At 48.8% G+C, this 26763-nt stretch overlaps 1 protein-coding gene across 3 annotated transcripts; it reads right to left on the reverse strand.

Annotated features, from left to right (window-relative positions):
* Positions 1-26164, reverse strand: pdzk1 (PDZ domain containing 1). Of its 3 annotated transcripts, none has more exons than XM_052025920.1 (9): positions 26087-26164; positions 17868-18096; positions 16377-16608; positions 13445-13581; positions 11948-12143; positions 8839-9035; positions 7334-7534; positions 6466-6795; positions 1-5488 (listed from the first exon to the last, which is right to left on the reverse strand). In XM_052025920.1, exons 2-9 carry the CDS (start codon positions 18075-18077, stop codon positions 5429-5431), a joined length of 1563 nt encoding a protein of 520 aa, XP_051881880.1. In that variant the 5' UTR covers positions 18078-18096; positions 26087-26164; the 3' UTR covers positions 1-5428. The 3 variants fall into 3 exon arrangements, with proteins under 3 accessions (XP_051881880.1, XP_051881879.1, XP_051881881.1); XM_052025919.1 differs by having other exon boundaries at positions 11942-12143; XM_052025921.1 differs by lacking the exon at positions 7334-7534 and having other exon boundaries at positions 11942-12143.
* Between the last annotated feature and the right edge of the window lie 599 nt (positions 26165-26763).

Genomic DNA, 26763 nt, shown 5'->3' on the forward strand with positions numbered 1-26763 from the left:
CCAAGTTCTTTATTCCTCTCGCAACAAACAATCTGCTGGAGGAACTCAGTGGGTCGAGCAGCGTCTGGGGGGAAAGGAATTGTTGACATTCCAGGTCAAAGCTCTGCACCCAGCGGATTGTGCATTGCTCCAGATTCCAGCATCTGCAGTCTCTTGTGTTCTTTATTCCTCTGACAAGTGTTTCTGTTGTGAGGTGCTTGTGTATTTTCCCATAAAACTGAAAAAGTCTGATAAATTAAGCACATTTTGTGCAAAAATCGTATTTAGAACTGGTGAACAGTTAAACTTGGAGCTTCAGCAGATGTACAACAAATTGCAGTAGGAAAGCTTTAATGGTCTGGATGATCAGGTGACGTCCTGCTTCTTGCGCTTTCAGTACCTGCTCCTAATGCCTGGACACTGGGCTGGACTAGCTTCTGTCTGCCTGCTTCAGGTCTTGTTCAATCTCCAGCAGTGTTTGCTTCTCCATCCTCAACACCCATGCATCTACAAATCTTGCATTCTGTGTTAACTTATGAACTGAACACCGATCGTCCACTGTTGGATGAGCTCCCACACCCAGCTGAAAAGGATGAGATTCAAATATTATCTTTTTCTCACACTGGATTCCCTGATGAGCAATCATTTCCATTCTCTGTAAAATACCATGGCTCCAGGAACAGGACAGGGGCAGAGTATCCTGTGGCGAGGAACTCGCCTCCTGACACCCCAAAGCCTTTCCATCATCTCCAAGGCACAGGTCAGGAGTGTGACAGAATGCTGTCCACTTGCCTGGCTGAGTGCAGCTCTAACAACTCTCAAAAAGCTCAAAACCATCTAGGATGAAGCAGTTCATCCACCTCCCTAAACATTCATTCCCTTCAGCACCGGTGCACAGTGTCTACATGTGTGGAATTCACAGAACATACTGCGGTTACTTGCTTAGGTTACTCTGATAGCAGCTATCAAAAGCAAACTTCCAGTGGACAAGGGCAGTGGGCACATGGACTACAACCAGTTTCCAGCAAGGTTATCGGAAATAAATCACCGTCAGTCTCAGAGTGCCACTTGACTGACAGAATGCAGTTTGAGCCAGTAGTTCAACACCACCTTAAGGACATAGAACAGTATCACTCTGGAACAGGCTGTTTGGCTCAGGATGGCTGACTATGATGCCAGTTTAAACTGCACATCTGTCTAGACATGGTCTATATCCCTCCGCTCCCTGCCTGTTCACATGCCTGTCTAAATGCTTCTTAAATGTTGCTGTCATAATTACTTTCTAACAGGTAATTAGGGATGGTCAACAAATGCTGGCCTTGTCAGTGACACCCACCTTCCACCAGAGTTTTTAAATTGCATCTTAATTCATGCAGTCACATATATGTGCATCTACTAGATGTGGATTATGGTTCACCAAAAGTTGCTGTAAGCTTTGAAAAATCAACTTGACTCAAACTCTCCCCACAACCTGATCCCTGCCAGAAACTGTTTCTAAACCTATTTCTTTACCTAAAGAGCTTTGTCTTTTAAAACCACCCCCCCCCCATGAGCATAACCCTAGCTCCTGCCCTATCATATACAACCTAATCTTTCACCCATTACCTCCCCATAGCTCTATTCTCCCTGTTTTTGTTCGATCCTCCAGCTTCTATTAAAATATTTGCTTATCTTTCACTTTTGAAAATGACATTTCTGGAAACATTAATATCTTTTATGAAAGTACTAACAAACCAGGCACACAGTTCCAACAGTTCCCCTTTCAAATTCTCGGTTGCATTAACTTCTGTATTTGTCCCTGGTTTTTCCCAAATCCACACTCGAATATAGATGTTGCTTTGTTTACACAGGGGTAAGTTACAGATTTAGGTACGTGAAGAGAATAATATTCTGCTCCGTATTAATTAAATTGTCCCTTTTATTTCATAATTTATTTCAAATAAAGATACAAGTTCTATTCAATGAAAGTTTGACGTTTATATTTACAAGAAAAAAGTCATAAATACTACATATAATTATATAGCTTGGACCTCACAGCATTTCATTCATGAATCTAAAACAATTGTTGCATATGCAAAGGTGTTTCCTGGGCTGATAGGAACAGGAGGGACCATTCCAGCTCTTAAGCTATTGTACCATTCAATTCAATCTACCTTACCCCCTTTCCTGACCTTTTGTGCCATATTTTATAATAAGTTCATTGTGTGATCTAGTTGAGGCTAAGATCTCTGAGGGAGAGACCTGAACAAGGGTCTTGAACAAGGGTAACAACCTTGAAATTGCTATCCATCCCTAACAAAAATCTTACTTGGTCTCAAACTTCCAATGGCACCTGCTTTCACCAGCACCACACCATTTGAGGGCAGGGTTCCAGATTTCCACTACCCTTTGTGGGGGCAAATGGGATCCTGACCAGACTTTAGTTTGAACATTATTTTGCTGCTCTGTTTGCCCCATTGTGAGCAATAATTCATTCAACATTGCAGCATAGAAAGCATTCTATCTGGATACATCACGGCTTAGTACGGCAACTGCTCTGCCCAGGACCGCAAGAAACTGCAGAGAGTTGTGGACACAGCCCAGCACATCACAGAAACCAGCCTCCCCTCCATGGACTCTGTCTACACTTCTCACTGCCTCGGTAAAGCAGCCAGCATAATCAAAGACCCCACCCGGAGCATAAGCCTGGCCCACACATCCTGTCCACAGTTTAACAGTAAAGCATGGGAACAGGCCCTTTGGCCCACTATGTCTGTGCTAAACATGATGCTAACCCCTTCTGCCTGTATGTGACCCATATCCCCCCATTCCCTGCACATTCATGTGCCTGTCTAAAAGCCACTTGAATGCCACCACCACCCTTGGCAGCAGTTCCAGGCACCCACCACTCTCTGTGTTTAAAAACCTTTATCCCTGGTGAATCTGTTACCCCCCCCCACGCCTCAGAAGACCACTCTGTGCACTCTACCCCTTAGAAAGGGCAGATACTGGTGTTGAAGGGGTTAAGTTGTGCGAGTTTCCACAGACTCACCTTGTATTCCCTTTTGGAAAATGAAGTTGCAATCTACTTCAGGTATTTGGAAGATCATTAGGAATTCACTAAACTGGAGGAGGCCATTTGGCCCATCATGGCTGTGCTGGTTGGGAGAGCTCCCCAGCTGAATCGCACCTTCCAGCACTGGGTCTGCAGTTCACCAAGTCCACGTCCATAGGCTGTTTACATCTGATTCAGGTTTCTGCCTCCCCCCCCCTGTCAGGCAGTGAGTTCCAAACCCCTGTCACCCTCTGCATGAAAAATGCTCCTTCATCTCCTCTCGAAATCATTCTACCGATTTATAACCCCAGGTTTCTGACGATTTGGCTGAAAGAAATGGGCCCTTCCTATCTCAGCACCTCATACACCGCAACCCAGTCTCCATCCAGCCTCCCCTGTTCCAAAGTGAGAGCTTGGTTCAAACTTAAAGGGAATGACCCAGGTAAATAAAGAGAAACCACTTCCAGCAGAGAAGCAAGGAGAGCCTTACATTTGGAGCAGTCAGGAAACTCTTCCTGATCCTACGCATTGGCTGAACCTTGTATTTCACTCCGTTAAATTTGTGGAGTACTTTTAATCTGCAGTCCCTCTAATGCAAGTCACCATTTCAGAGGAGGCAGATGTTAATCCTGTTGAAAATATTGCAGTAGAAGGATATGAAAAGAATTTGAAAAGGCTACACAATATGGCAATAATCTTGATTAGTATTAAGTGGATTATCTCATCTCCCTGCTGTAAAGGTGTTTGTCCAACCCATAGGCAGTGAGCTGGCAGCATGCCCCATAGATATCTGTGTACAACTTGGTCACTGCAGGCTTAACAGTTCAAAGTAAAATCGGGAAGTAGTTCTGTCCACAAAGGGTAGTGCAAGCCAGGAACTCACTCTCTCAAAACCAAAAGCTTGGACTGTGCGGGTGACAGGGAGGAGCAGTAAGGGGCGTGGAACCAGTCAGTGAGATACAGATCAACCATCAGGCAATGATGTGGCAGGAAGCCTTGAGGGGTGAATGGCCTTCTGTTCCTGTGTCATGAGATGAGGAGGTTGATGGAGGCCACTCACAGGTGTGGACATTGAGAAATTGGATGAAATAATGGTTATAAGCAATTTCAGTAAGTTTGGCAATGCCCCTCAATGTAGAATGATTCATGCTATAGCCCAGCCAAAGTTATCCATAGAATATTAGAGCAATTAAGGAGGCATATTCATAAATTTTAAGTGTAAATCTGTCTCTACACAGTCCTTTTCATTCCTACAGGACCTCCCAAAGTGCCTTACAACCAATGAAATGAAGTGTAGTCACCACAACAGTGTCAGAGAACACAACAGCTAAGGGATCTCTCTCATTCAGCTGAGAGAGCAGGTGGATCTCAGTTCCTGTCTCATCAATGAGAGAAAAGGAGAATCTGCCAAGCTGTACAATGGGAGGCTAATTAATGGCTCCACTGGTTTCACCTCGAATTTGATCCTGTGGGGAGATGTACTGATATTTTATTTAAATGATACAGGGATTCGACTCAAACCTGGTGATCACTCTAGTTGTGTTACATTAGGAATTGTTTTGGTTTGACATTGGAAACTGTTTGCATCCCTGTAATACGTCATGAGGAATGAGTTCCTGGAAACCTCCAAAAGTCATTGGATGTGTTCCAGGGATTTGGCCAATGATAGTTGGCAGGGCAGTTGACTTCTGTGACCCAAGCTCCAGAATTCCCTCACAAACCTCTGTCTCTTTTAGGATTCACCTTAAAACATACTGACAAGGGGTTGTGGATCTGAAATGCTGACTGCCTCTCTCGCTCCTTCCCCAGATGCTGCCTGACCTGCTGAGATTTTCCAGCATTTTCTAATCAAAGATTTCCAGCATCTGCAGTTTTTATTTTGATTTTCAAAATAAAATTTTGATTTTGATTTTGATTTGGTTAAGCTTTAGGTTACCTTTCTTAATACCTCTGTGTGGTTCTGTGCCATAATTTGTTCGATGACCATTCCTGTCTGGCTCTTTGGAAAGTTTTGCAACGTTATACACAGAGTTGTTGAAAAGGCCAATAGTTCACCCAGGACAACTGTGTGCAGTTTGACTTGTTAACTCACCAAGTATTTGATAACTTACCCACTTGGCCTGGTGGAAGCAGGTTCTGCAGTGATGCTGAAAATGGAATTGTATAAATGTGTGAGGTGGGGCAGAATTTCAGTGCTGAGAGAACAGAACTAATCAGATCGCTTTTTGCACACACAATGGTCTCCTCGCAATGTGAGGTTCCATATTTAAATTTTATAGATTTGTTCATTGAGCATTATTACTTTCAAAATGTAGGAAATTTTCTGAAGAGAAATGAACTCATGATTAGCAATAAAGTCACAGTTATTAAAGAGGTGATCATGTGCCTTGTCTGTACGTTCCTTTCATGATCCTTTTACATTTGTGTAACATCATCTGAATCACCTTCAGCTGAGGAGGAGGAGGAGGACTCGTCCTGTTAAAAAAAAAGAATGTTACATCCAAACTTGCACCAATCCAGCAACATCCACTTTTGCAATCCCTAATGGCTGATCAGGTCCCTCTGTAGCCTCTCTCCCCCCTCCCCTCCCCTGGGCTTACAGCCCTGTCAAAGGGAGAAGGGAATAGGGACACAGTGAAAGGGTGAAGTGGAGAAGGTTGGGAGGAAACTCATGGAGCAGAGGGACTGGAGCAGAGAGCAGATCTCTGAGGATCTGTCCTGGGCCCAACACATTGATGCAATCACAAAGAAGGCACACCAGAGGCTCTACTTCATTAGGAGATTCGGTATGTCACCGAAGACTCTTGCAAATTTCTACAGATGTACAGTGGAGAGCATTCTGACTGGTTGTATCACTGCTTGGTATGGAGGCTCCAATGCACAGGATCGCAAGAGGCTGCAGAAGGTTGTAGACTCAGCCAGCTCCATCACGGACACAACCCTCTCCACCACTGAGGGCATCTGCAAGAGGCGGTGCCTCAAGAAGGCGGCATCCATCACTAAGGACCCTCACCACCTGGGACATGCCCTCTTCTGAACGGTCCATGAACCCCTAAACACTAATTGTTCCTTTTTTTTGCACTATTTATTTATTTTGTAATTTATAGTACTTTATGTCTTTGCAGTGTTCTGCTGCCACAACACAGCAAATTTCACCTCATGTTAGTGATAATAAACCTGATTCTGATTGTGGCTTGAGCTGAATGGCCTCCTTTGCTGTAAATGTTTTGTAATTCTGGGTTTGTGCGTGTCCCTGATACCCTGCTCTGAGCACCGGATTTCTCTCCCTAACCCTCTCAGCTCCCTCTATTCTAAACCTCTGTCTTTGATCAAGCTCTTGGCTACCCATCCTGACATATTCACAGGTAACTTGATGTCCCTCTGCACCAGACTGTGCTCCTGAAAGCCACATTAAGGTCCTGTATGAACGTAAGTTGCAGCTGGTGATTTACCTGCTCTCCCATCTTCTGCGTGGGTTCGTCAGCCTCTGGCTTTTTCTCTGCCGCTTCCTCAACTCTGCTGTCCTCTTGAATGTCGCTGGGGGGACTGATGGGCTCAGGCATCGCCTCAGGGATTACCAGTGGAGACATAGGCATCTCTGAGGCTTTGACGTGCTCGTTCTCTTCCTTCCTGACCACCAGCAAGCTCAGCTGATCCCTGCAGCTGTTGATTCTCTCCACTAACTCGTGGTGTGTGTCCACCTCCACGTTGACACCGTTCACTTGTATCAGAACATCATTCACTTCCAGGCCAGCCTCACTTGCTGGGCTTCCTTTAACAACCTGGAGGAAGGAAGGGGAAGGTTTTTACACGGCCAGTTGTGATCTGGAACACGCTGCCTGAAAGGGAGGTGAGAAGATTCAACAGGAGCCTATTGATAGTTACGACAGAACCTGCTGGAAACACTCAGCAGGTCAGGCAGCATCTGTAGAGAGAGAAACAGCTAATGTTTCACTCCTGAGGTGCTGCGTCAGGGCTGGGAATAGGAAGGAATGAGTTGGTTTTCTCTTTTTCCCAGTTATGGCAATAGGTCCCAGTTAAATGTTAACTCTGCTTCTCTCTCCACGGACGCTGCCTGACCTGTGATTGTTTCCGGCATGTTCTGTCTATATTTCAGATTGGAAATGATTTTCTTTGCCTTCTCTAACTTCTGAGATTCACTCTTGAAAGACAATATCTTCAGATTTCCAAGTTGGGGAATAACTGCATGGGGTTTCCACAGACAACGTGCTATCTGATTGTAAATTCTAACTCACCGCTCTCCCCTCTACCATGTTCCCCCACTCTCCCAAACCGTAACAAGTGCTGGAATGTCCGTACCTGTCTAATAAATGGCCCCTGTGCACCCCAGACTGCACTGATGGTGAAGCCAAATCCTTCTGGGCCTTTGGTGATGTGGCAGAGTTTGGCACCGGCTGACAGGCCGTCCCCCGATCTCTGACTCTCTCCCGAAGCCTCGACTTCCTCTGCACAGGGCGATTCATGAACTTCATTCCAGTAGCAGAGTGGAGAAATGCCAGCCTGTGATTGGATGTTAAGACGAGGGGTCAACGTGATTGTTTAAATTAACCTCTTTATTGCACTAGGTCACAGGGTTAACCATCAGGTTAGGGGTAGTGTAAAGCCGTCATTATTATTCCAGCCCACTAACGGGAGAGACTAAGGGCACAAAAGCATCAGTGATGGTCAATATTCGATGTAATAACAAGCTGAAAGAAATTACCTCCCAGTAAATGTCCCAACCAGAGTAAGCGAACTGTGATTGAGGAAAAAATTAGACCAGGACATCAGGGAGAATTTCCCTGCTCTTCTTCAGAGTAACGGCCATGGGATCTTGTACACCCACCTGAGAGGGTAGACAGAGCCCCAGTGTGGTGTCTGCTCTGACAGTACCACACGTCAGTACATCAGTACCAGAGGAACAGCACCTCATATTCTGCCTGAGTAGCCTGCAGCCCAGTGGCATGAACATTGAGTTTTCCAGTCTTAAGTGACCCTCCCCCCTGTGGGCTCCCCCCAATCCCACCCCACCCCACTTTTCCAATCCTCCTCCGGTCCTCATATTCTTTTCCCCTTTCCAACCAATCCCCATCCACCCATCTTCATCCCCCCTCCCCTCCTGGCTCCATCCACCCACCACACACACACACAGGTGACCCCCCCACCCCACCCCCTCCCCTATCTGGTTCTGGTTCCAGCTGCCATACACCTCTCCCCTGATGGTTCCCACTCTCACCTCCAGCACGGCAGCCCTTTGCGTTCCTGCTTCTCTCCCTCCAGCAGCCGTCTCCCCCTCCCCACCCTCTCCTCCCCCCTCCCTGCTCCATCTGCCTCCATCTATCGTCCACCTGCCTCTGTCTCCCAACTCCCCCCCTCCCCTCCCTGGCACCATCTGCCCGTCACCTTACACCCCTCCTCAATCCACCAATCACCTCTGGCTCCTGTCTCACCCCTCCCCTTCCCCTCTTTATACTGGCCATCTCCCCTCTCCACTCTCAGTCCCGATGCAGGGCTTTGACCTGAAACGTTGACAGTTGTTTTCTCCCCACAGATGCTGCTTGACCCTCCAGCAAATTGTTTGTTGCTCCAGGTTCCACCATCTTGTGTCTCTGTCACTGGCATGTTTGTGCTTAAGTCTCTGGAGTGAGACTTAGACACAACAACAATTCTCAGCTGGAAGTGAGTTATTGTCCACTGGGTCCCAGCTAATGCCTACAAGGATGAGTTGGAACGTGATCGCAGTTCCCAGTCCTGGGGTTACCATCCAGTGTTGGAGAACAGCTTCTCTCATCTGCTTTTGTCTTTCGGTTGACCTGAACACCTACCTGTTTGTAAAGCTGGTTTGTTGCATTATCGACGACAAGGAACGTGGTCTTGTTCCCACATTTCTTTATCATATCAACCACCGACTCATGCTCGAGATGTTCTACACCTGTCCCGTTCACAGCGACCAGTAAATCCCCGTCAACCAGACCCGCCTTTTCAGCTGGGCTGTTTGGATCAATCGCCCTGATGTAGTGACCTGGAAATTTGCAAACAGAAGGCCATTAGTAAACCACACACATGTGTACAAGAGCAGGTCAGAGGCTGGGGATCCTGCAGTGAGTGACACCTCCTGACAGCCCAAGGCATTTCCACCATCTACAAGGCACAGGTCAGAAGTGTGCCAGGACACTCCCCACTTCCCTGGGTGAGTGCGGTTCCAACAACTCTCAAGAAGCTCAACATCATCCAGGACAAAGCAGCTGGTCGATTGACACCCCACCCACCCCCCTAAACACTCCCTCCGTCCACCACCGACACACAGGGGCTGCAGTGTGCACCGTCTACAAAACACACCACAGTTACTCACCCAGGCTACTCCGACAGCACCTCCCAAACCCACCGCCTCTCCCACCAGGGACAAGGGCAGGAGCCACACAGGAACACCACTGCCTGCAGATTCCCCTTCCAGTTGCACACTATCCTGACTTAGAAATATATCACTGGTCCTTCTTCACTGAAACCCTGGAACTCCCTCCTGACAGCACAGGGGGCACCTTCACCAGAAGGACTGCAGTGGTTCAGGAAAGCAGCTCACCCCACCTTCTCAAGGATGGGTGATAACTGCTGGCCTTGCAATGATGTTCAGATCTGATGAGAAAAAAGTTGAAAAAGTTTTCTTATTACCCAATAGCTGTTCTGTGAATTTTCTATGGATGGATCCTTGTTAATGGATATTTGGGAGTTACGCTGGAGCCACTGGGAATGCCCCCGACCTTGTGCAGGGAAAGGTTCCCAAAACTTGATCTCACAGAGTTTCTGGTCTGATTATTTGTCCTTTTGTACAGCTGCCAACTGCCAGCTCCTCCTTGAACAGGGCTCGGACCACAAGGGAGGTTACACAAACCACCAGAGTGCCATGGGATTCAGACCAATGAGCAAAGTGCGACCATTTTACAATGCTCAAAAATCTGGCAGTGACAGCCTTCTGTTGTCGACAGGCACTGAGGGATGTGGAGCAAAGGCAGGTAGGTGGAATGAGGTCAGTGGTCAGTCGGGACCTTCTTGTCTGGCAGAACCACCTCAAGGAGTTGCATGGCCCCGTCCTCCTGTTTACCACACTGTGAGTTTGGAGAGTGGGTTGAGAGGCCCAAAAGGAGATTCCACGTGGTCACTTACCCAAGAGATTGTAGGGACCTGGGAGAGTTCACATGAAGATCACTGGAATTTGTGTTCAGTTTTCCTGAATGCTCCAAAGTGTCAACCAGAGCTCAGGAGGCACATTGCTGCCCAACTGTGCAACAATTTGTAAAATTAATCCCCCAACCAGCTGGCTCCAGGTTCAGGAATCTCTGCCAAGACCCAGGTCAGTAAGTTGAACAGTAACATAAGGAAACATTTCACAGGAGCCTTACCAAACTGGAATTGACACTGAGCCACACAGGGAGACGTAAGGGTTAATGAGCAAAAGCTGAACAGCTTTGGTGAAAAGAGAGATCTTAAAGAAGAAGGAGAGGGAGATGGAAGGTCAGTGAGGGAGTTCCAGAGCTTGGGCCCAGGCAACGACCTTTATACCTCTACTGTCTGCCATTTTCTTGCTTTTGTTCTTGCAAATGTTTGCTTTGTCTCTGCCAGTTGGAGAACAAGAAAATTTGGGGCTGTTCAAAAAGCCAGATGTGGATGGGGTTCTGGGGGCTGGAGGATGCTACAAAGATAGGGAGACTTCAAAGTCATGGAGGGATTTGTAAATTGAGACATTTAGAATTTGAGGATTTGAAAGACAACACACTGCCAAACTGGGAGACAATAACAGAGAGTGATAGATGCAGGTGAAAGAGTCTGGACGTGTGGAAGCTTAAGGAAGATGTGAGGCTGGGCAGGAGACCAGAGGCTGGCTGAGCCTTGAAGTAGCAGTAGTCACTTCCATCCCAGTATCTGACCCACTCTCTGATACACCCTCCAGTCAGGGCAGAACTTGCATGGGGGAAGAGGCCGTGGTCTACTCTGTAATACAAGGTTCCTAGAGGCCAATTTGTGTCCCGTTTCCCGATGGAAGTCTCTGTAAGAGAACATGCACACGGACACTCGCAAATAACACATGGCTGCTGTCTATTAACCCTGTCCATACTTCCCACTGCCTCGGTAAAGCAGCCAGCATAATCAAAGACCCCACCCACCCCGGACATTCTCACTTCTCCCCTCTCAGATCGGGCAGAAGTTACAAAATCTTGAAAGCATGTACCACCAGGCTCAAGGACAGCTCCTATCCCGCTGTTATAAGACAATTGAACAGTTCCCAAGTATGGTAAAATGGAGTCTTCACCTCACAATCTACCTTGTTATGACCTTGCACCTCATTGTCTACCTGCACTGCACTTTCTCTGTAGCTGTGACACTTTATTCTGCATTCTGTATTGTTTTCCCTTGTACTATCTCAATGCACTGTGTAATGAATTAATCCGTATGAACAGTATTCAAGACAAATCTTTCACTGTACCTCGGTACACGTGACAATAATAAACCAATTCCAATTCCCCTCTATTGACTCTGTCCACACTTCCCACTGCCTTGGGAAAGCAGCCAACATAATCAAGGACCCCTCCCACCCCGGACATTCTCTCTTCTCCCCCCTCCCATCAGGCAGAAGATACAAAATCTTGAGACCATGTACCACCAGGCTCAAGGACAGTTTCTATCCTGAACGGACCTCTCGCATGCTAAAAGATTAATTCTTGATCTCCCAATCTACCTCATCGTGGCCCTTGCACTTTATTTGTCTGCCTGCACTGCGCGTTCTCTGTAACTGTAACACGATATTCTACATTCTGTTTTCTTTTTTACTACTTCGATGTACTGATGTATGGAATGACCTGTCGGGATGGCGCGCAAACAAAAGCTTTTCACTGTATCTCGGTACATGTGACAATAATCAATACAAATCAGTACCAATACCCTGATGCCCCTGTTCCATCCTCAGGAAGAATCCGTAGCCTTGAGCCTCCTTGGTTAACTCCACTATCCGTGGCTTGTACGGGAGCCCGTTCACACTGGCCATCGATGCCACAACTGGAAGCGCTCTGCTCTTGAAGTATTTGTCTGAGGCTTCATCAATCAGCAGCAGCACCATGTTGATCCCTGACGATTTCATCTGAGACAGGTCAGAAGGGGCAATCAGAAACCTCATCTCCTGAAATCAGTAAGTCCAGCTCCAGCCGGAGGCAACGACATGGAAGGAAAGTATTCCTTACCACCGTGCATTCAAAGACATGGAATGTGAGCCCCACAGCTCAGCACCGGTGGTAAAATAATCCCCCCAGCTCAGCACCACTGGTATCTAGTCCCCCCAGCTCAGCACCGCTAGTAAAATAATCCCCCCAGCTCAGCACCAGTGGTATCTGGTCCCCCCAGCTCAGCACCGGTGGTAAAATAATCCCCCCAGCTCAGCACCAGTGGCATCTAGTCCCCCCAGCTCAGCACCGGTGGTAAAATAATCCCCACAGCTCAGCACCAGTGGTATCTGGTCCCCCCAGCTCAGCACCGGTGGTAAAATAATCCCCCCAGCTCAGCACCAGTGGTCTAGAAAACCCATGGTCAGCACCAGTGGTTTATAACTAAACACAGCCACTAATTTTCCACAGCCAGATCCCCAATGTGCCAAAAGACGATACGTTGGTGTTTATAAAGTCGTGGAGCGATGTCGACTGGGGCGTTAGGACAACTCCTCCATTGTGCTGGAACCATCGTAACGACTGGACCTGACAGCAGGACAGTGATGGGTTCAGCCACAGCTCTGAATGGTTCGCATACCGTGAGGAATCCTGTTGTTTTGGGGGCTGAGTTTGTCCAGGAGAATCAAAATAAACCTTCTCTGCTGCCTGACTCCTGTAAATTGAACAAGTTCCCTTCCAGTCAGCCTGGGTGGGGTCTACCAGCCAAGGAAAGCGTCCCCACCCCTCCACTAACTGAAATGTCCCTGTTAAGCATCTTTACAAGGATAAACATCCTTCAGTAGTGGTGAAGTATTGCAGTGTTGTAATTCAGTAGTGACAGTGTTGTTTTCACCTTGTGTCAGTCAGTCTAGTCGGCCGATCGTTGGAATACAAGAAAATGGAAATTAAGTTTCCCACAGTAGCAAGCACGGTTAGCACAATTCTACCCCCAGTCAGGGACCCTTCTGTGTTCTTGAGCTCCCCTCTCCAAAGCCGATCTGACGGGGCCCTGTGTTGTGAGGGAGGAGAATCAGTTCATGAATGGTTAAGGCAAACTGAGGTGGGGCGGTGATTATTTGCGCAACTCTGGGGCAGTGGGCAAAGGGTGAGTTTGGATGTGGAACCTGAGTTGGCCAAGTATTACCGTGCCCTCTGGAGCAGGCAGAATTGTCAACGTCCCACCGCTTTAGATGGTTTCATCGGTGACTCAGAGCATGAGTTGAGATGTCACCTGCCATACCTGGGTCACCATCTGCTCGTGAGTGAAGTTCTCGACGTTTTCTCCATTCAGTTGAAGGATCCGGTCGTTGGGCTGAACTCCAGCAATGAAAGCAGCACCATGGGGAGAAATATCTGTCATGAACAGACCAGGAACTCCTGGAAATAGGAAGCACTGAGTGAAAGCCTGGACCGGGATCAGTCGGGAAAGCTGTAGCTCCTGGTGAGTGAAGCTTGCTGTCTGGATACAGAATGATCATCAGCTCCCAATACCTGTTCCCGTCCAGGTGCAGGCTGGGCGACCGCTCTGCTGAGCTCCCTCACTCCATCCGCCGTTGCCATCCGGCGCTCCCGCCAACCGACCATTTCAATCCCCTCCCCATTCCCACTCCAACCTGTCACTCCTCCACGGCCAGCGTGGGGCTAAACACGAACTTGAGGAACAGCCCCTCCTATTCCCCCCGGGCAGTCTACACCCTGACACATGGACAGTGAATTCTCCAACTTCCAGTAACCGCTCCCCCTCAGTCCCTTTTCCCTCTCCTCCTGACGCACCCAGTTCGTCCTACACCCACCCCAGCCCCCACCACCCTGTCTCTTTCCCCTCCTCCACCCTCCATCTGCCCATCACCCACACACCCCTCCCACTGGGTCCCCTCCCCACTGTTCCCATCTCCCCTCCCCACCTCCCTCACTCAATTCCATGCTTCACCTTCTTCTCCTATCAGATCCCACTGTCTGCAGCCCTGTGTCACCTCCACCTGTCACCTCCCAGCCTCTGTCACTGTTCCCACCCCTCCCCCTCCGTCTGCCCATCACCCCTCCTCACCTGGATCCACCTATCGCCTGCCAGCTCGTGCCCCACCTCCTTATACCCGCTCTCTCCCCTCTATCTTTCAGTCCCGATGAAGGGTCTCGACCTGAAACGTCGACAGTCCATTTCCCTCCACAGATGCTGCCCGACCCACTGAGTTCCTCCAGCATCATGTTTGTTGCCTCATTGTCTAGAGTGTTCAACTTTGAGCAGGGCAGCCCCCTGCCTGAAGCACAGAATGAGGGCAAGTCACCGTTTGAACTGATGTTCTCTTCCACGTTCCACCATGTGCTTCAGTCAGACTGAGTTGATCTTCCACACTCATTTGCATCTCAGTAAGATGTAAAAGAATAACCAGATGTAAGCAACACCTAGTTAATGTCTCTTATTTTCTCTGTGGTTTAAGCCCCTCCCAAGTTGCAGTCTGGCGCCAACACAGACCCAGCTTCAGTGAAAGGACCTGCACTGGCTGCAGACATGATTTGGAGGTGGAGTGGTCATCCACATTCCTGTAAACTGCAGTCACCGTGCCCTTGGGCAGGAAGGCTGGGCAATCCTGTGGTACCACGGGTCACCAAGTGGGCAAACCAGGTTTGTACAGGAATAGTGGGGAACGTGCTCTCCACCTGCCTGCATGAGTGAACCTTCAACAGTACAAGCTCAGTGCCATCCAGAACATATGATCAGCACCACGCTGAACCCTCCATCCCTCCCTCCACCACCAGTACACAGTGGCTGCAGTGTGGACCATCTACAAAATGCAGCTCTTCACCCAGACAACAGAACTTCCCAAACCCTCGACCACAAAGGAGGACAAGGGCGGCAGGGGCAGGGGAACACCACCACCTGCAGCTTCCCCTCCAAGTCCACACCATCCTGACTTAGAAATATATCGCTGTTCCTTCATTGTCACCGGGTCGAAACCCTGGAACTCCATCCTCAACAGCACCGAGGGGGCACCTTCACCAGAAGGGCTGCAGGCAGCTCACCCCCACCTCCTCAGGGGCAGTTAAGGGTGGCAAACACACCCACATTCTGAACGTGAATCATTCTTCAAGGAAGCCCTACCCCAACACCTGAAGACTCACATGTGGCAAATCAATGAAATCCACCCTGTGCCTTGAGAAGGTTTTACTGATTCAGTAAATTGAACATTCAAGGAGTGCAGATGGTACCAACCCTCCGTTCCTGGATCTCAGGTCGTTTTGTTCACAGGTGTAGTATGAGCATTCAATAAGGGAGATATTATTTCAGTATAACTGGGGGGGGGGGGGGTGCGGGGGATTGACAGGACAGATGCATGGATGAGTTGGGCCAAATGGCCTGTTTCCATGATTCCAGCATCGGGGCATTCAGAACCTCTGAGGTAGAGAAGTCTCCCCACTGAAGGAATTTCTTCTTACCTTATTCTGGTTCTTGGTCTCTCGATCTGCAGACCTTGGGATTTACTGTACATGCTTCAATAAAACCACATCTCATCCTTCCAAACTGATAAGAAACAGGAGATGTCCCTCAAGTATATCGTGGCAGATCCTGGGCTCAGCACTATTTTCCTCTGCTCCCTCCCCTCTGGCAACCTCCTCCTTGGGGGAGTAAATTGCAAAGATCCAGGACTCTCTGAGAAAAGAAATACCACCTTATCTCCATCTGACATGGGCCACCCCTCTGCCCCCTGGTTCTGGATACCCCCACATGAAAACTTCCTCTTGGCATCTGTCCTATCAATTCTGCCCCCCCCCCACCTCTCATTCCTCTCAATTTCAATGAGTACAGGGACAACCTATCATCATACATCAACCCCTTCATCTCAGGAACCAACGTAGCGACCTTCTCAGGACTGCCTCCAATGCAAGCTAATCCTTCCTTAAGTATAGAGACAGAACTGTTTGCAGTTCAGTACAGCACCCGTTCTAGTCAATCTTCTCCTGTGGGACCACCCTCTTATCCCAGTGATCAATGATCCAAGGCCAGTATGTCTTCCCTGGGTACAAAGACCAGAGTTGCACTTGGCAGTCCAGGTGTAGTCTGACCAAAGCTCTGTATGTTGCAGGAACACCTCCCTCCAACCCTCTTGAACTAAAGGCCAACAGTCTTGCTCCTCTAACTGCACAGTTTCAGCCAGGTTGTTGTACGGCTGTACCTGTGATGGTTTTCAATGAAAATCCAAAGCCGTGCTCCTGTTTCAGCAGGTAGCAGAGCCTTGGCCGGTGCGTTTTCCCACTGACTCCGTTTACCACCGGCTTGTTTGGACCTGAGTCCACACAGCTCAGTTGCAGCAGGTCAATGCCTTGTTTCTTGGAGTTAACGTACGAGTCACCATCCAGTACTGTGAGGCTGACTGACGTCCCCGACTTCTTGATCAGTTCCACTACCTGAAACACAGAGGGGGAGGTTACGGGAGGTGGAAGAGCCAGTCCTCTGCAGTTCCTCAGACCCATGTCATTCCCTCTTCTCCCCCTCCCATCAGGCAGAAGATACAATAGCTTGAGGACACGCACCACCAGGCTCAAGGACAGCTTCTATTCCGCTGTTATAAGTCTATTGAGCAGACACTTGATCTCCTAATCTACCTCACTGTGGCCCTTGCACTTTATTTATCTGCCTGCACTGCACCTTCTCTGTACCTTCCCTATAAGTGAGAAACTATATTCTGCATTCTGTTATCACATTTTGCTTTGTACTACCCTGATGTACTTATGTTTGGAATGACCTGTCTGGATGGCATGTAAACAAAAGCTCCTCACTGTACCTCAGTACGTGTGACCATAATAAACCAGCCCAGGGAGCCCCTGCTGGCTCCACTGCTCCCTCTCCCCACCTTCTCCCCACAGCCCTGCACGCTTGTCCTTTTCAAACATTTCTCCAATTCCCTTTCAAACGTTCCCGTTGAATCCACTCCCACCACACTTTGAGGCAGTGCATCCCAGATCAGAGTAACTCACTATGTAAAAGCACTCCCCTCCTCCCCCCTCCTGTTCTTCTGCTGACCCCCTTCACTCCGTGTCCTCTGGTCACCCACCCTCCTGTCCCTTCTCCTTACTCACTCCAAGACCCTTCCTGATTTTGAACACCTCCATTAAATCTCCTCTTAACCTTCTCTACTCCAAGGAGAACACCAATGTCCAGACTCCCACAGAACGGAAGTCCCTCCCTCCTCAGATTGTTCCAGGAGACCTACTCCCAGTCCTTCTCAAGATTCCCAAAATGAGCACCCAGAGTTGAATGGAGACACCAGAGTCTGCAGATGCTGGAATCTGGAGCAACACAGAAGTCCTGATGAAGGATCTCGACCCAAACTCTTGACTGTCCGTGTCCCCCCTCAGATGCTGCCTGACCCACTGAGTTCCTCCAGCAGATTGGTTGTTGCCCCAGAGTTGAACACCCAGCTCCAGTGCCACCAGACAACTGACCAATTCTTCCTCACTCTTGTACCCGCTGCCTCCTGCAGACAGTCCATGTGGATACTTGATGTGGTCTAGCCCTTGTCCATTCTTGAGGCTGGTGAAGAATATCATTGTTCATGCCTTACTGTGGACACACCTTGGCAATCCCAAAAGGGTTTCCACAACAATCACTGAGGTGTTGTGGATATTATGGGATGAGCAGTCAGACCGACTTGTGCAGCACATACCCGTTGATGGTCCTCGGTGTCGACAAAAACCCCATTGACCCTGAGCACTCGGTCGCCATCCTGCAGACCCACGCGGTCTGCAGGACCTTCCTTCACCACGGCACGGATCAGGTGACCCTTCACATCCTTCTCGATCCTCAAGAAGAATCCATAGCTCCCGCCTTCCTTCTTGGACAGCTGGCAAACTCGGGGCTGAGGTGGCATCACCATCGCTTGTGGCTCCAGTGATCTGAAACAATAAATTTTACGTCAATCACTGGCCTGTCACTGACGTGAGCAGACATGTAAATGTTCAGCAGCCTTCTCCTGCTTCATAACCTTTGGAGTGTCATGTACACCAGCAGGTTTTAAATTGTTTCATAATCATGTCTTGATTTCATATTTCATCATGGCATAGAAAAAAGCCATTTGGCCCATCGAGGCTATGCCAGCTCCCAGAACAAATCCCATCAATCCCATTGCCCCACATTTCCCTATAATCTCTCACCTGCCATCTACCCCCTGCTGACCTGCCCCCACCCCCTCCAATTCTTCACCCACCTACACTATCAGCAGTAAGTTATCTACTTACAGCAGTAAGGTACTAGCACAACTTTGGGATGCGGGAGGAAGCCGGAGCATCCGGGGGAAACCCACTCAGTCACTGGGAGAACGTGCAAACTCCATACAGACAGCACCCAAGGTCAGGATCGATGCCGGGTCACGAGTGTGAGACAGCAGCTCTACCAGTTGCAAGACCATGCCATTCCAACTGTAACTGGTCTTTGATCGCAAATGAAACTGTTGTCCTCTGCATAACAAACTTGCTGCCGTGGTACACACCACTCCAGGACTGCACCGGGAGTGCTGTGGACAGATCCGGTCTCCTTACCTCAGGAAGGATGTAATTAGCACAAAGGGAGTGCAGAAAGGTTCAGGGGTGGGGGGTTTCTGTGTGAGGAGAGATTGAGTAGACTGGGCTTGGATTGTCTGCAGTTTACACAGCTCCATAGACCGGGTGCAGGGAGCATGTTTCCTCTGACTGAGGAGGCTGGAACAGGAGCACAGTCTCGGAGTAAGGGCTGGGTCACCTCAAACTGAGAGGGGAGAAGTTTCATCACTCAGAGGGTGGTGAGCCTCTGGCATTCTCTACCCTGGAGGGCAGTGAGTTCATTCATAACACAGATTGGTACGCCTGATTGGGGGGATCCACAGACATGGGGATAGTGTGGAGACATGGTGAGGAGGTAGAAGATCAGCCATCATCTCACTGAGTGTTGGAACGGACTCGAAGGTCCCATCCCCGGCTCCTTTTCCTGTTCATTACCTTCTCCTGTCCATAAGGGACCCGTCTCAGTCACCTGTCTGCGGCTCTTGGTCCCTACACTTGGAGTTTCCCTTCAGACTGGCTAAAACCTGTATCAAAAACACACAGGTTCCAGACCACCTGGAGATTGGGTTTTTGAGGGGTTTTTGCACTGTTTTCATGATCTTCATTTCAAAGATTATAAAATTAGAATAACATTTGATTTACCAAAAATCTGGCTGATGGGATTAGTAATTGGTTCTATCGAGTTTTAAATTCATCGTCAATCATATTTCTCACACAGCTGGACTTGTGGCTAATTGCACCTGGAGCAACACACAAAATGCTGGAGGAACTTTGCGGGTCAGGAGGGATACGGACAGTCGATGTTTCGGGTCGAGACCCTTCATCAGGACTTCTGTGTTGCTCCAGATTTCAGCATCTGCAGACTCTGGTGTCATCATTAGCTACAACTTGTTGTCTGCCGGCGCCGCACTTTCTCTGTAACTGCAACACTTTATCCTGCATTCTGTTATTGTTTCTCCCCCGTACCACCTCGATGCACTGTCGTACAGAATGATCTGTCTAGATGGCACACAAACCAAAGCTCTTCACTATACCTCAGTACATGTGACAATAATAAACTAATTACCAATTAAACCAGCTCCATTTTGGTGCTAAAACCATTGTCCTACCAGTGAATAGAACTGGAGCAGATTGAAGCTCTGAAAGACTTTAGAGAATACCATTAAGCTCAAAAGTCCTAAAACACAGTTGATTGCGTTTGTTCAATTCATATTTTGCAAACAAATTTGAGCAAAAAAGTTTAGTCAGAGGTTGCAACAAAACAAAACCTTCTAAGCTCTGTCCATAACTGAGTGGGCCCTTGCTGGTGAAAAGGGACTTTAGGTACAGTGTTCCATCCAACACTTCCCATCTAACCTGTGATGGAAAGGTTTACCCCAACCCATCCAGCAGGAAGTTTCTCAGACTGGGAACATTCGTTTTCTGTCCTGCTGGAAGTTCCTTGTTTCTGATATCCCACCTTCCATCCAGTCCCAAGGATTTCCTGCTGATTTGAACAGTTGATAAATAATTGATCAATGTTTAATTGTGGACCCAGGTGAATGTGATCCATGTGACCACTGGTACCAGGGTCAATGCCAAAGGATCCCTTCAATCCTTCACCTTGCTTCTCGTTGGTGGTCTCCTGTTTCCAGTACTGAGGTGCTGTCTTTTGACTCACTGGGCTCTGATCTCACCCTCCTCTGAAGAATTTGTATATATTTAATACCCATCCACAGCTTCAAAGCATCCAAGAAGTACTTCCCAACCCATGGGTTACTCCTGAAGTGCAGTTGGTGCAGGTAAATGTGGTGGCTTTTGTACACACAGCAAGATCTCACAAACAACAAATGAATAGTCAGTTTGGGTGCCACAATTTAAGGGAGGAATGTTGGCAAGGTACATCTCCCCACTAGTTCCCTGGGATCTTTGGCAGACATTGGAGCAGATAGAGGATCCTGGTGCAACGTGGCCCAGTGACCAGACTGTTAGCTGTGGACTACTGGATTATTCCTTGACCCTGGGTCGGAAAGATGTGGATTCAGATCATTCAACAAGGCAGGAAGCCAGGGTGCTCCAGAGGGAGTGCTTCACTGTTGGAGGCAGTGTCTTTTGGATGACACTCTGAGCAGTCTGCACTAGTGACCCAGTAGCGGTGTTTTGAAGAACCTTCTCCCCTGTGTTCTGGACAACATTTTGTACCACAGCCAGCATCAGTGGTGAAGCAGGTTATGTGGTCACTCATCTGGCTGGTGATGGTGAGAGTTTGCAGTGTGTGAACAAGCGGCTGTGGTTCTCTGTATTACAGGAGTGTTAGACACTTCAAAGGATTCTTCATGAACTGTAAAGTGCTCTGGATGTCCAGAGGTTTTGAGTTAGACGGTAAGACAGGTCTTTTTCCAGCCCCGAGACAACATTTAAAGCAATGAGTTCAGTAGGTGGGAGGGAGGCAAGGACCACAACCCTACTGACTGCGAGTGCACTCGGAACAGGAGAGGAAGTGAACTGAGGAAGCAGCGACCCGTCACTAATCACCCATCACAAGCTTACTCAGGTTTAAGGAAGAGAAACAAGACTTTGGTAGTGGTGCGATTTGTTGGAAGTTACACAATCGTCATTCTCAATTGTCGGGGGAGTGGGGGGTACGGTAGGGTGCAACGTCCTCCAGTGTGGCCTTAATCATAGCTCCAGTATGCTGCTGAGTGAGGTGACACTGGGGGCAGAGAGTTCCCACCCATCACAAACCACAGCTGTCCAGCTGTGTTGCTGCCGACCTGAACTGGGAGCTCCCTGCTGACCCTGTGATGTCACCTCCTGAGAACGGCAGTGGTTTGGGCAGGGAGGGGTGCAGGGAAGAGAGGGGGGGCTGACATACCAGTGGAAGCAATGTGCAGGAGGGGCCTGAAACCATGGGGTGAGGATCCGGAGACAACACTTATTTGTTAGCATACCTTACTATGACAAAGAAGGAGATCACTTGGCCCATCTAGTCTATGCTAGCTCTCATCACTCACTCCCCTACTTTCCCCTGTAATCTATTCATTTACAGGACCATTAACCACTTCTAACAACTGTCTACACCAGGAGCAATTATAGTGGTGGTTAACCTACACACTGACCACCCCCTAATCTTGTAACCATGTCCCCTCCCTCGACACTCTCCCACTGGTGGAAACATCTCCACATCTACCTTATTACTTACTTTACATGTTTCAAGAAGATCATCCCTCATTCTCCTAAACTCCAAAGATTACAGATCCAGCTTCCTCAGCCTCTCCTGTTAGGAGAAGCCTTTAATCCCAGGAATGAGCCTGGTGACTCTCCTTTGGACTATCTCCAGTACCAGTAGATCCTCACTTAAGGGGACCAGAAGTGTGCAGAGTCTCCAGGTGTGGCCTCGCCAACACCCTGTCCAACTGTGACAACACTTCTCCATCTGGAAACTCCAACCCTCCTGCAATGAAGGCAATTTGCCTTCCTGACCTCTTGCTGCACCTCACCCCTACCTTTTGGTGATACACGCCCAAGGACTGGGTCGCTGGAGCAGTGAGGCAGCTCGCTATCATCAGCAGAGTTTGGGCGCAGGAGGTCACGTCGGTGTTACAGCCCTGTCACGAGGTGGGACACGTGAACCTCTCGGCCCTGGCACTGGGGCTCAGCCCTGGGGTTGGCATCAGTGGGTTTGCAGGTCCCCAGCCCTTGAAACCAAGGTCCACCCCCACCCCACTCCACCACCATCACCACCCCTTCCCCCACCCCCCACCATCACCAACCCCTCCCCCCACCCCCACCACCACCACCACACCCTCCCTACCCTTCCCCCCACCCCCATCCCCACCACCCATCCCCCACCACCACACCAACCCCAACAACACCTCCACCTCCTGCACTAGCCCCCACCCCCACACTACCTCTCCCCCACCATCACTACTCCCCTGCCCTCCCACCAACCCCTCCCCCACCCCCACCACCCCTCCCCCACCCCCACCACACCACCAACAGGGACAAGCATGGCTCAGCACATTGCGAGCAGGGACGGTGCTGCAGTATCTCACCAGTTTATTAATGTGGTTATCTCGGGGACAAAGTTTATTCCTTCAGTAAGATGCTCAGCACTCCAGAGGGAAATGTGCTGACGGGTGGTTTCGGTCTCACCAGCACCACTGTTCTTCCTGCCATGTTCATCATTAACTGGACTGCAAGTACAACGATTGTGTAACGTAGAAGTCTTGGTGTCTGGCTTCAGCCGCACTGTGGCCCTTTCATTCCACTGCCTTCCCCCGAGGAGCCGGGGCTCCTGACCTCAGCAAGCAGGGAAACATCTCCTTCCTCCAGTGGCCAGGGAGAGGGATGGAATTGGTCACTAGGGACAATGGATAAAGGACTGTGTTTGGGCTCACTGTAGCCCCATGTATCTTGCCCGGTGGACCGTCTCTCACCTTCATGTCAGAAGGTTGTGAGTTCAAGTCCCTCCCTGACCCCTTGAGCAGACAGAGGATGGGGTTCTGGTGCAGGACTGAGGGATCCCAGCACAGTTGTAGGAGCTGTCGTTCACTCATGCAGACAGACTAAGGCCATATCTGATGAATGTGAAGGATCTCATGAATAGGAGGGGAGGGGTGTCTCCAGAGGGTGGGGCAATATCTACCCTTCTGTCAACATCACTAGGGCATCTTATACACTGAAGGTGAACCCTAGATCTCACAACCTACCTCATCGTGGTCCTTGCACCTTATTGTCTGCCTGCACTGCACTTTCTCTGGAACTGTAACACTATATTCCTTTCTTAGTACCGCCTCGATGTACGGAATGACCTGTCTGCATGGCACGCAGACAAAAGCTTTTCACTATCTCAGTACACGTGACAATGATAAACCAATCACCATCTGATCTGCCTTAATGGCTCTCACATTTCTGTTTGTGGGATCTTGCACTGTAGTGCATTGCCTGTGAGGCACTTTGAAACTTGTGAAAAGCTTTTTAAAAAAGCAAGTACTTCTCATGTTCTTACTTCCTCTCCCACAATCCCTGACCCCGCTCCTTGCCCTCATTCACCATGTGTGGTACAGTGGGGAGGGGGGGTGCGGGGGTGCAGCCTTAAACAGGCAAATGGAAGCTTCCAGAACCGTGGAGGCCTGGTGTAGATGGGTAATCTCCCACTGAACAGTTCTGGAACCATTTGAGACGTTTGTACCCACACTCAGGGGTACAACTCAGCACACACCAGGAGATGTTACTGGGATTCTGGACACCTCCTTCTGACCTTCCATCCAGACCAGTGACAAAGGGGGAGCCCCCACATCCAGGGCCAGCCATCTGTGCGACAGAGGTTCTCACAGCTCCCAGACCACACGGCAACGCCCTGCAGCTGACCGCAGGCAGCAGGATGAGGAATAGGAGGAAGTTCAGCGCTGAGCCTGATTCAGACGGTCAGGCGAAGGACACACACCTTCACAAAGCCCATACTCTTTGTCCAGGACAACATTTATTGCCTGACCCTAACTGGCCCTTAAGCAGGTGGGGGTGAGCTGCCTCTTGGTGAAGGGGAGGGAGTGCCGGGGATCCGACCCAGTGACGATGGAGGAACAACAACATGTTGGAATGGTGGAGGGGAACCTGTTGTACGTGTTGTTTCCGCAGGTGTTAGTTTATGGTGATCTCTGAAGTTCTGTCGTTGACTAGCTGGTCCTTTCTGTATTGGATGTATATATTTGGTATTTGTAGTCTTCTGTAGTGCTTTTAGCTAATAAACGTTTTATACAAAAAAAAGGGGAACCTGTGGGTGGTGGCATTTTCAGGCATCTGATACATAGAAACAGGAGAAACCCCTCACAGAACGAAGGGAGACCATTCGGTCCTTCCCACCTGTTACAGAGGAGCAGGAAGAGTCCAATCAGTTCCTCAAGACTGTTAGACCTGAGCAGGAGGAGAGGACCTTCAGCCCCTCAGGCCTGTGCTGCCATCCACGGCTGGCTGGTAGCACTTATCTCGACATCCTTGCTCAATGAGATCACTGACCAATGCAACACCCACTGACATTGGAAGATAATTCCAATGATTGGAGGAGATGGGGTAGGAATCAGCTGGAGCATCTTGGACATTCCCAACAACACGCCATCCCCAGACTCCCCTCTCTTCTTTCCCTGATCAACCCCGTCAATCAACTCAAACAGCTCCATCTAAAGTCAAGGTCGAGTTTATTGTCATCTGCACAAGTACATTTATGCACAGGTGCAATGACGAACTTATACACACACACACACACACACACACACACACACACACACACATGCAAACGCACACACAAACGCACACATGCACATGCAAACATACATGCATGCAAACACACACACACACAACATTATAGACATAACATTCACAAGAAAAACATATATTAAACATAAATTATACGAGATTATACATTTTAGTCTCCTCGAGGGTATGGCAGCCTGTTCTGTGAAACCTTTCCTAAATTAACAAAATTCTGATGAGGGTCTTGGACCTGAAACGTGAACCGTTTCTCTCTCCACAGACGCCTCCTGACCTGCTGAGTGTTTCCGGCGTTGTTGTTTTTATTTTGGATTTCCAGCATCTGCAGTTTTTTTATGCCATAACTTAACCCTTCGTGAGTTGGTCACGAACCATTGACCCTCTACCAGCACACATTCAAGTAATTACACTCAGTGAGTGTAAAAAGATGGAATCATCTTGCCTTTGGGGTTTTGCCTGCACATTGGACACAAACCCCACTAGCTGATCCACCGTCAACACACAGACGCATTCTGAGGGATGGGGGTACCTCACGAAATAGAACCCACAGTGATTAGTGATAGAGACACAGAGACGGCAGAGACTGGAATCTGGAGCAACACACAAAGTGCTAGAGGACCTCAACGGGTCAGGCAGCGTCTGTCAATGGATACAGGCAATCAACATTTCAGATCGAGACCCTTCATCTGGACTGCTGATTAATGATGTTTTATATTTGGTGATCACCTGTTCCACAGAAGTTTCAGTAGCAAGAAACAGACTTAAATCAATACTGCTGATTTCAGTTAGATTGGGAGCACACAGACTCTCTAAAGTGGTCTATACAGGAACAAAACCAATAGAATTAACTCACGGGTTCACTTAGGGTTGCAGCAGGTTAGTTTGCTTAACTTACAAAAAACTCCAGAACTTGCAAGAAAATTTATTACTAATTCAGATAATGCAGATACAACTGCAGTCAATGTTTGATCTGCAAAGCAGGATCAAATGAAAGCACACAGACACCAGAGAGACTGCAGAAAAAGCACTTGACAGTAACGTTAAGCAATATTACTTTGCAGAATCAGCCCAGGTGAAATATGTAAGGAAAAGTGTTTACCAAACTCCAGCAGTTCAGTTCCAAGAGATTCTCTGAGCGCTCTCTGTGATGGTGTCAGGTGTAGCTGTGGACTTTGAACAAAAGTTAGTTAAGGGGTTGAACCATGCGACAGGCACTCAGGAACTGTTAGCAGAATGTCAATAACATTCCTGATATCAGCCCATCCAGTAAGTAACCTGAGGTGGCGATTCCACACAGATCAGTGGATCCACTTGTCCAACATAGACTTAAAACCAATTAACACTGACAGAACAAGCAGCCATTTCTAGCCATCCAGTGGCTGTGTTGGGTTAGAAAGACTTTTCCTGGAAGATGTGTCCCAGTCCGACTGCTGCAGGGGGTGTCGGAGGTGTGTGAGGCAGCTGAGCCGGGTGTGAGTGATGAGAGGAAGGTCAGGGAGTGTGATTTCAAGGGCAAGTGGGCCAGTGAAGAGGTCAGTGTGACTGGTGGAGAAGTGGAGGAGAGAAGACCCCACTTGCCCACATTGTCTCCCTAACCCAATACCGTGTCCCAAAATATCACAGTTCTGTAGTCTCCAACTGAGCCAGAATGCAGCAGGTTGTGGGGATGTGAGTTCCAGACTCCCACTGCCTGATGCTGACTCCAAATTGTTCCTCACCCTGAGCTCCCACAGCAGAGATAAGTTTCCCTCTGTCCAACCAATCTGGATTAGATCC

The sequence above is a fragment of the Pristis pectinata genome, chromosome 11, assembly GCF_009764475.1.
Source record: "Pristis pectinata isolate sPriPec2 chromosome 11, sPriPec2.1.pri, whole genome shotgun sequence".
Taxonomy (NCBI): Eukaryota; Metazoa; Chordata; class Chondrichthyes; order Rhinopristiformes; family Pristidae; genus Pristis; species Pristis pectinata.

Excerpts from the sequence above, each read along its gene's own strand:
- pdzk1 (XM_052025919.1), bottom strand. The coding sequence starts at position 18,077 with ATGGTGATGCCACCTCAGCCCCGAGTTTGCCAGCTGTCCAAGAAGGAA. Across the intron at positions 12,144-13,444 it reads ACGAGCAGATGGTGACCCAG|ATGAAATCGTCAGGGATCAA; the intron begins GTATGGCAGGTG and ends GACCTGTCTCAG. Across the intron at positions 9,036-11,941 it reads ACAGGGGCATCAGGGTATTG|GTCACTACATCAGGGCGATT; the intron begins GTACTGATTTGT and ends GCAAATTTCCAG.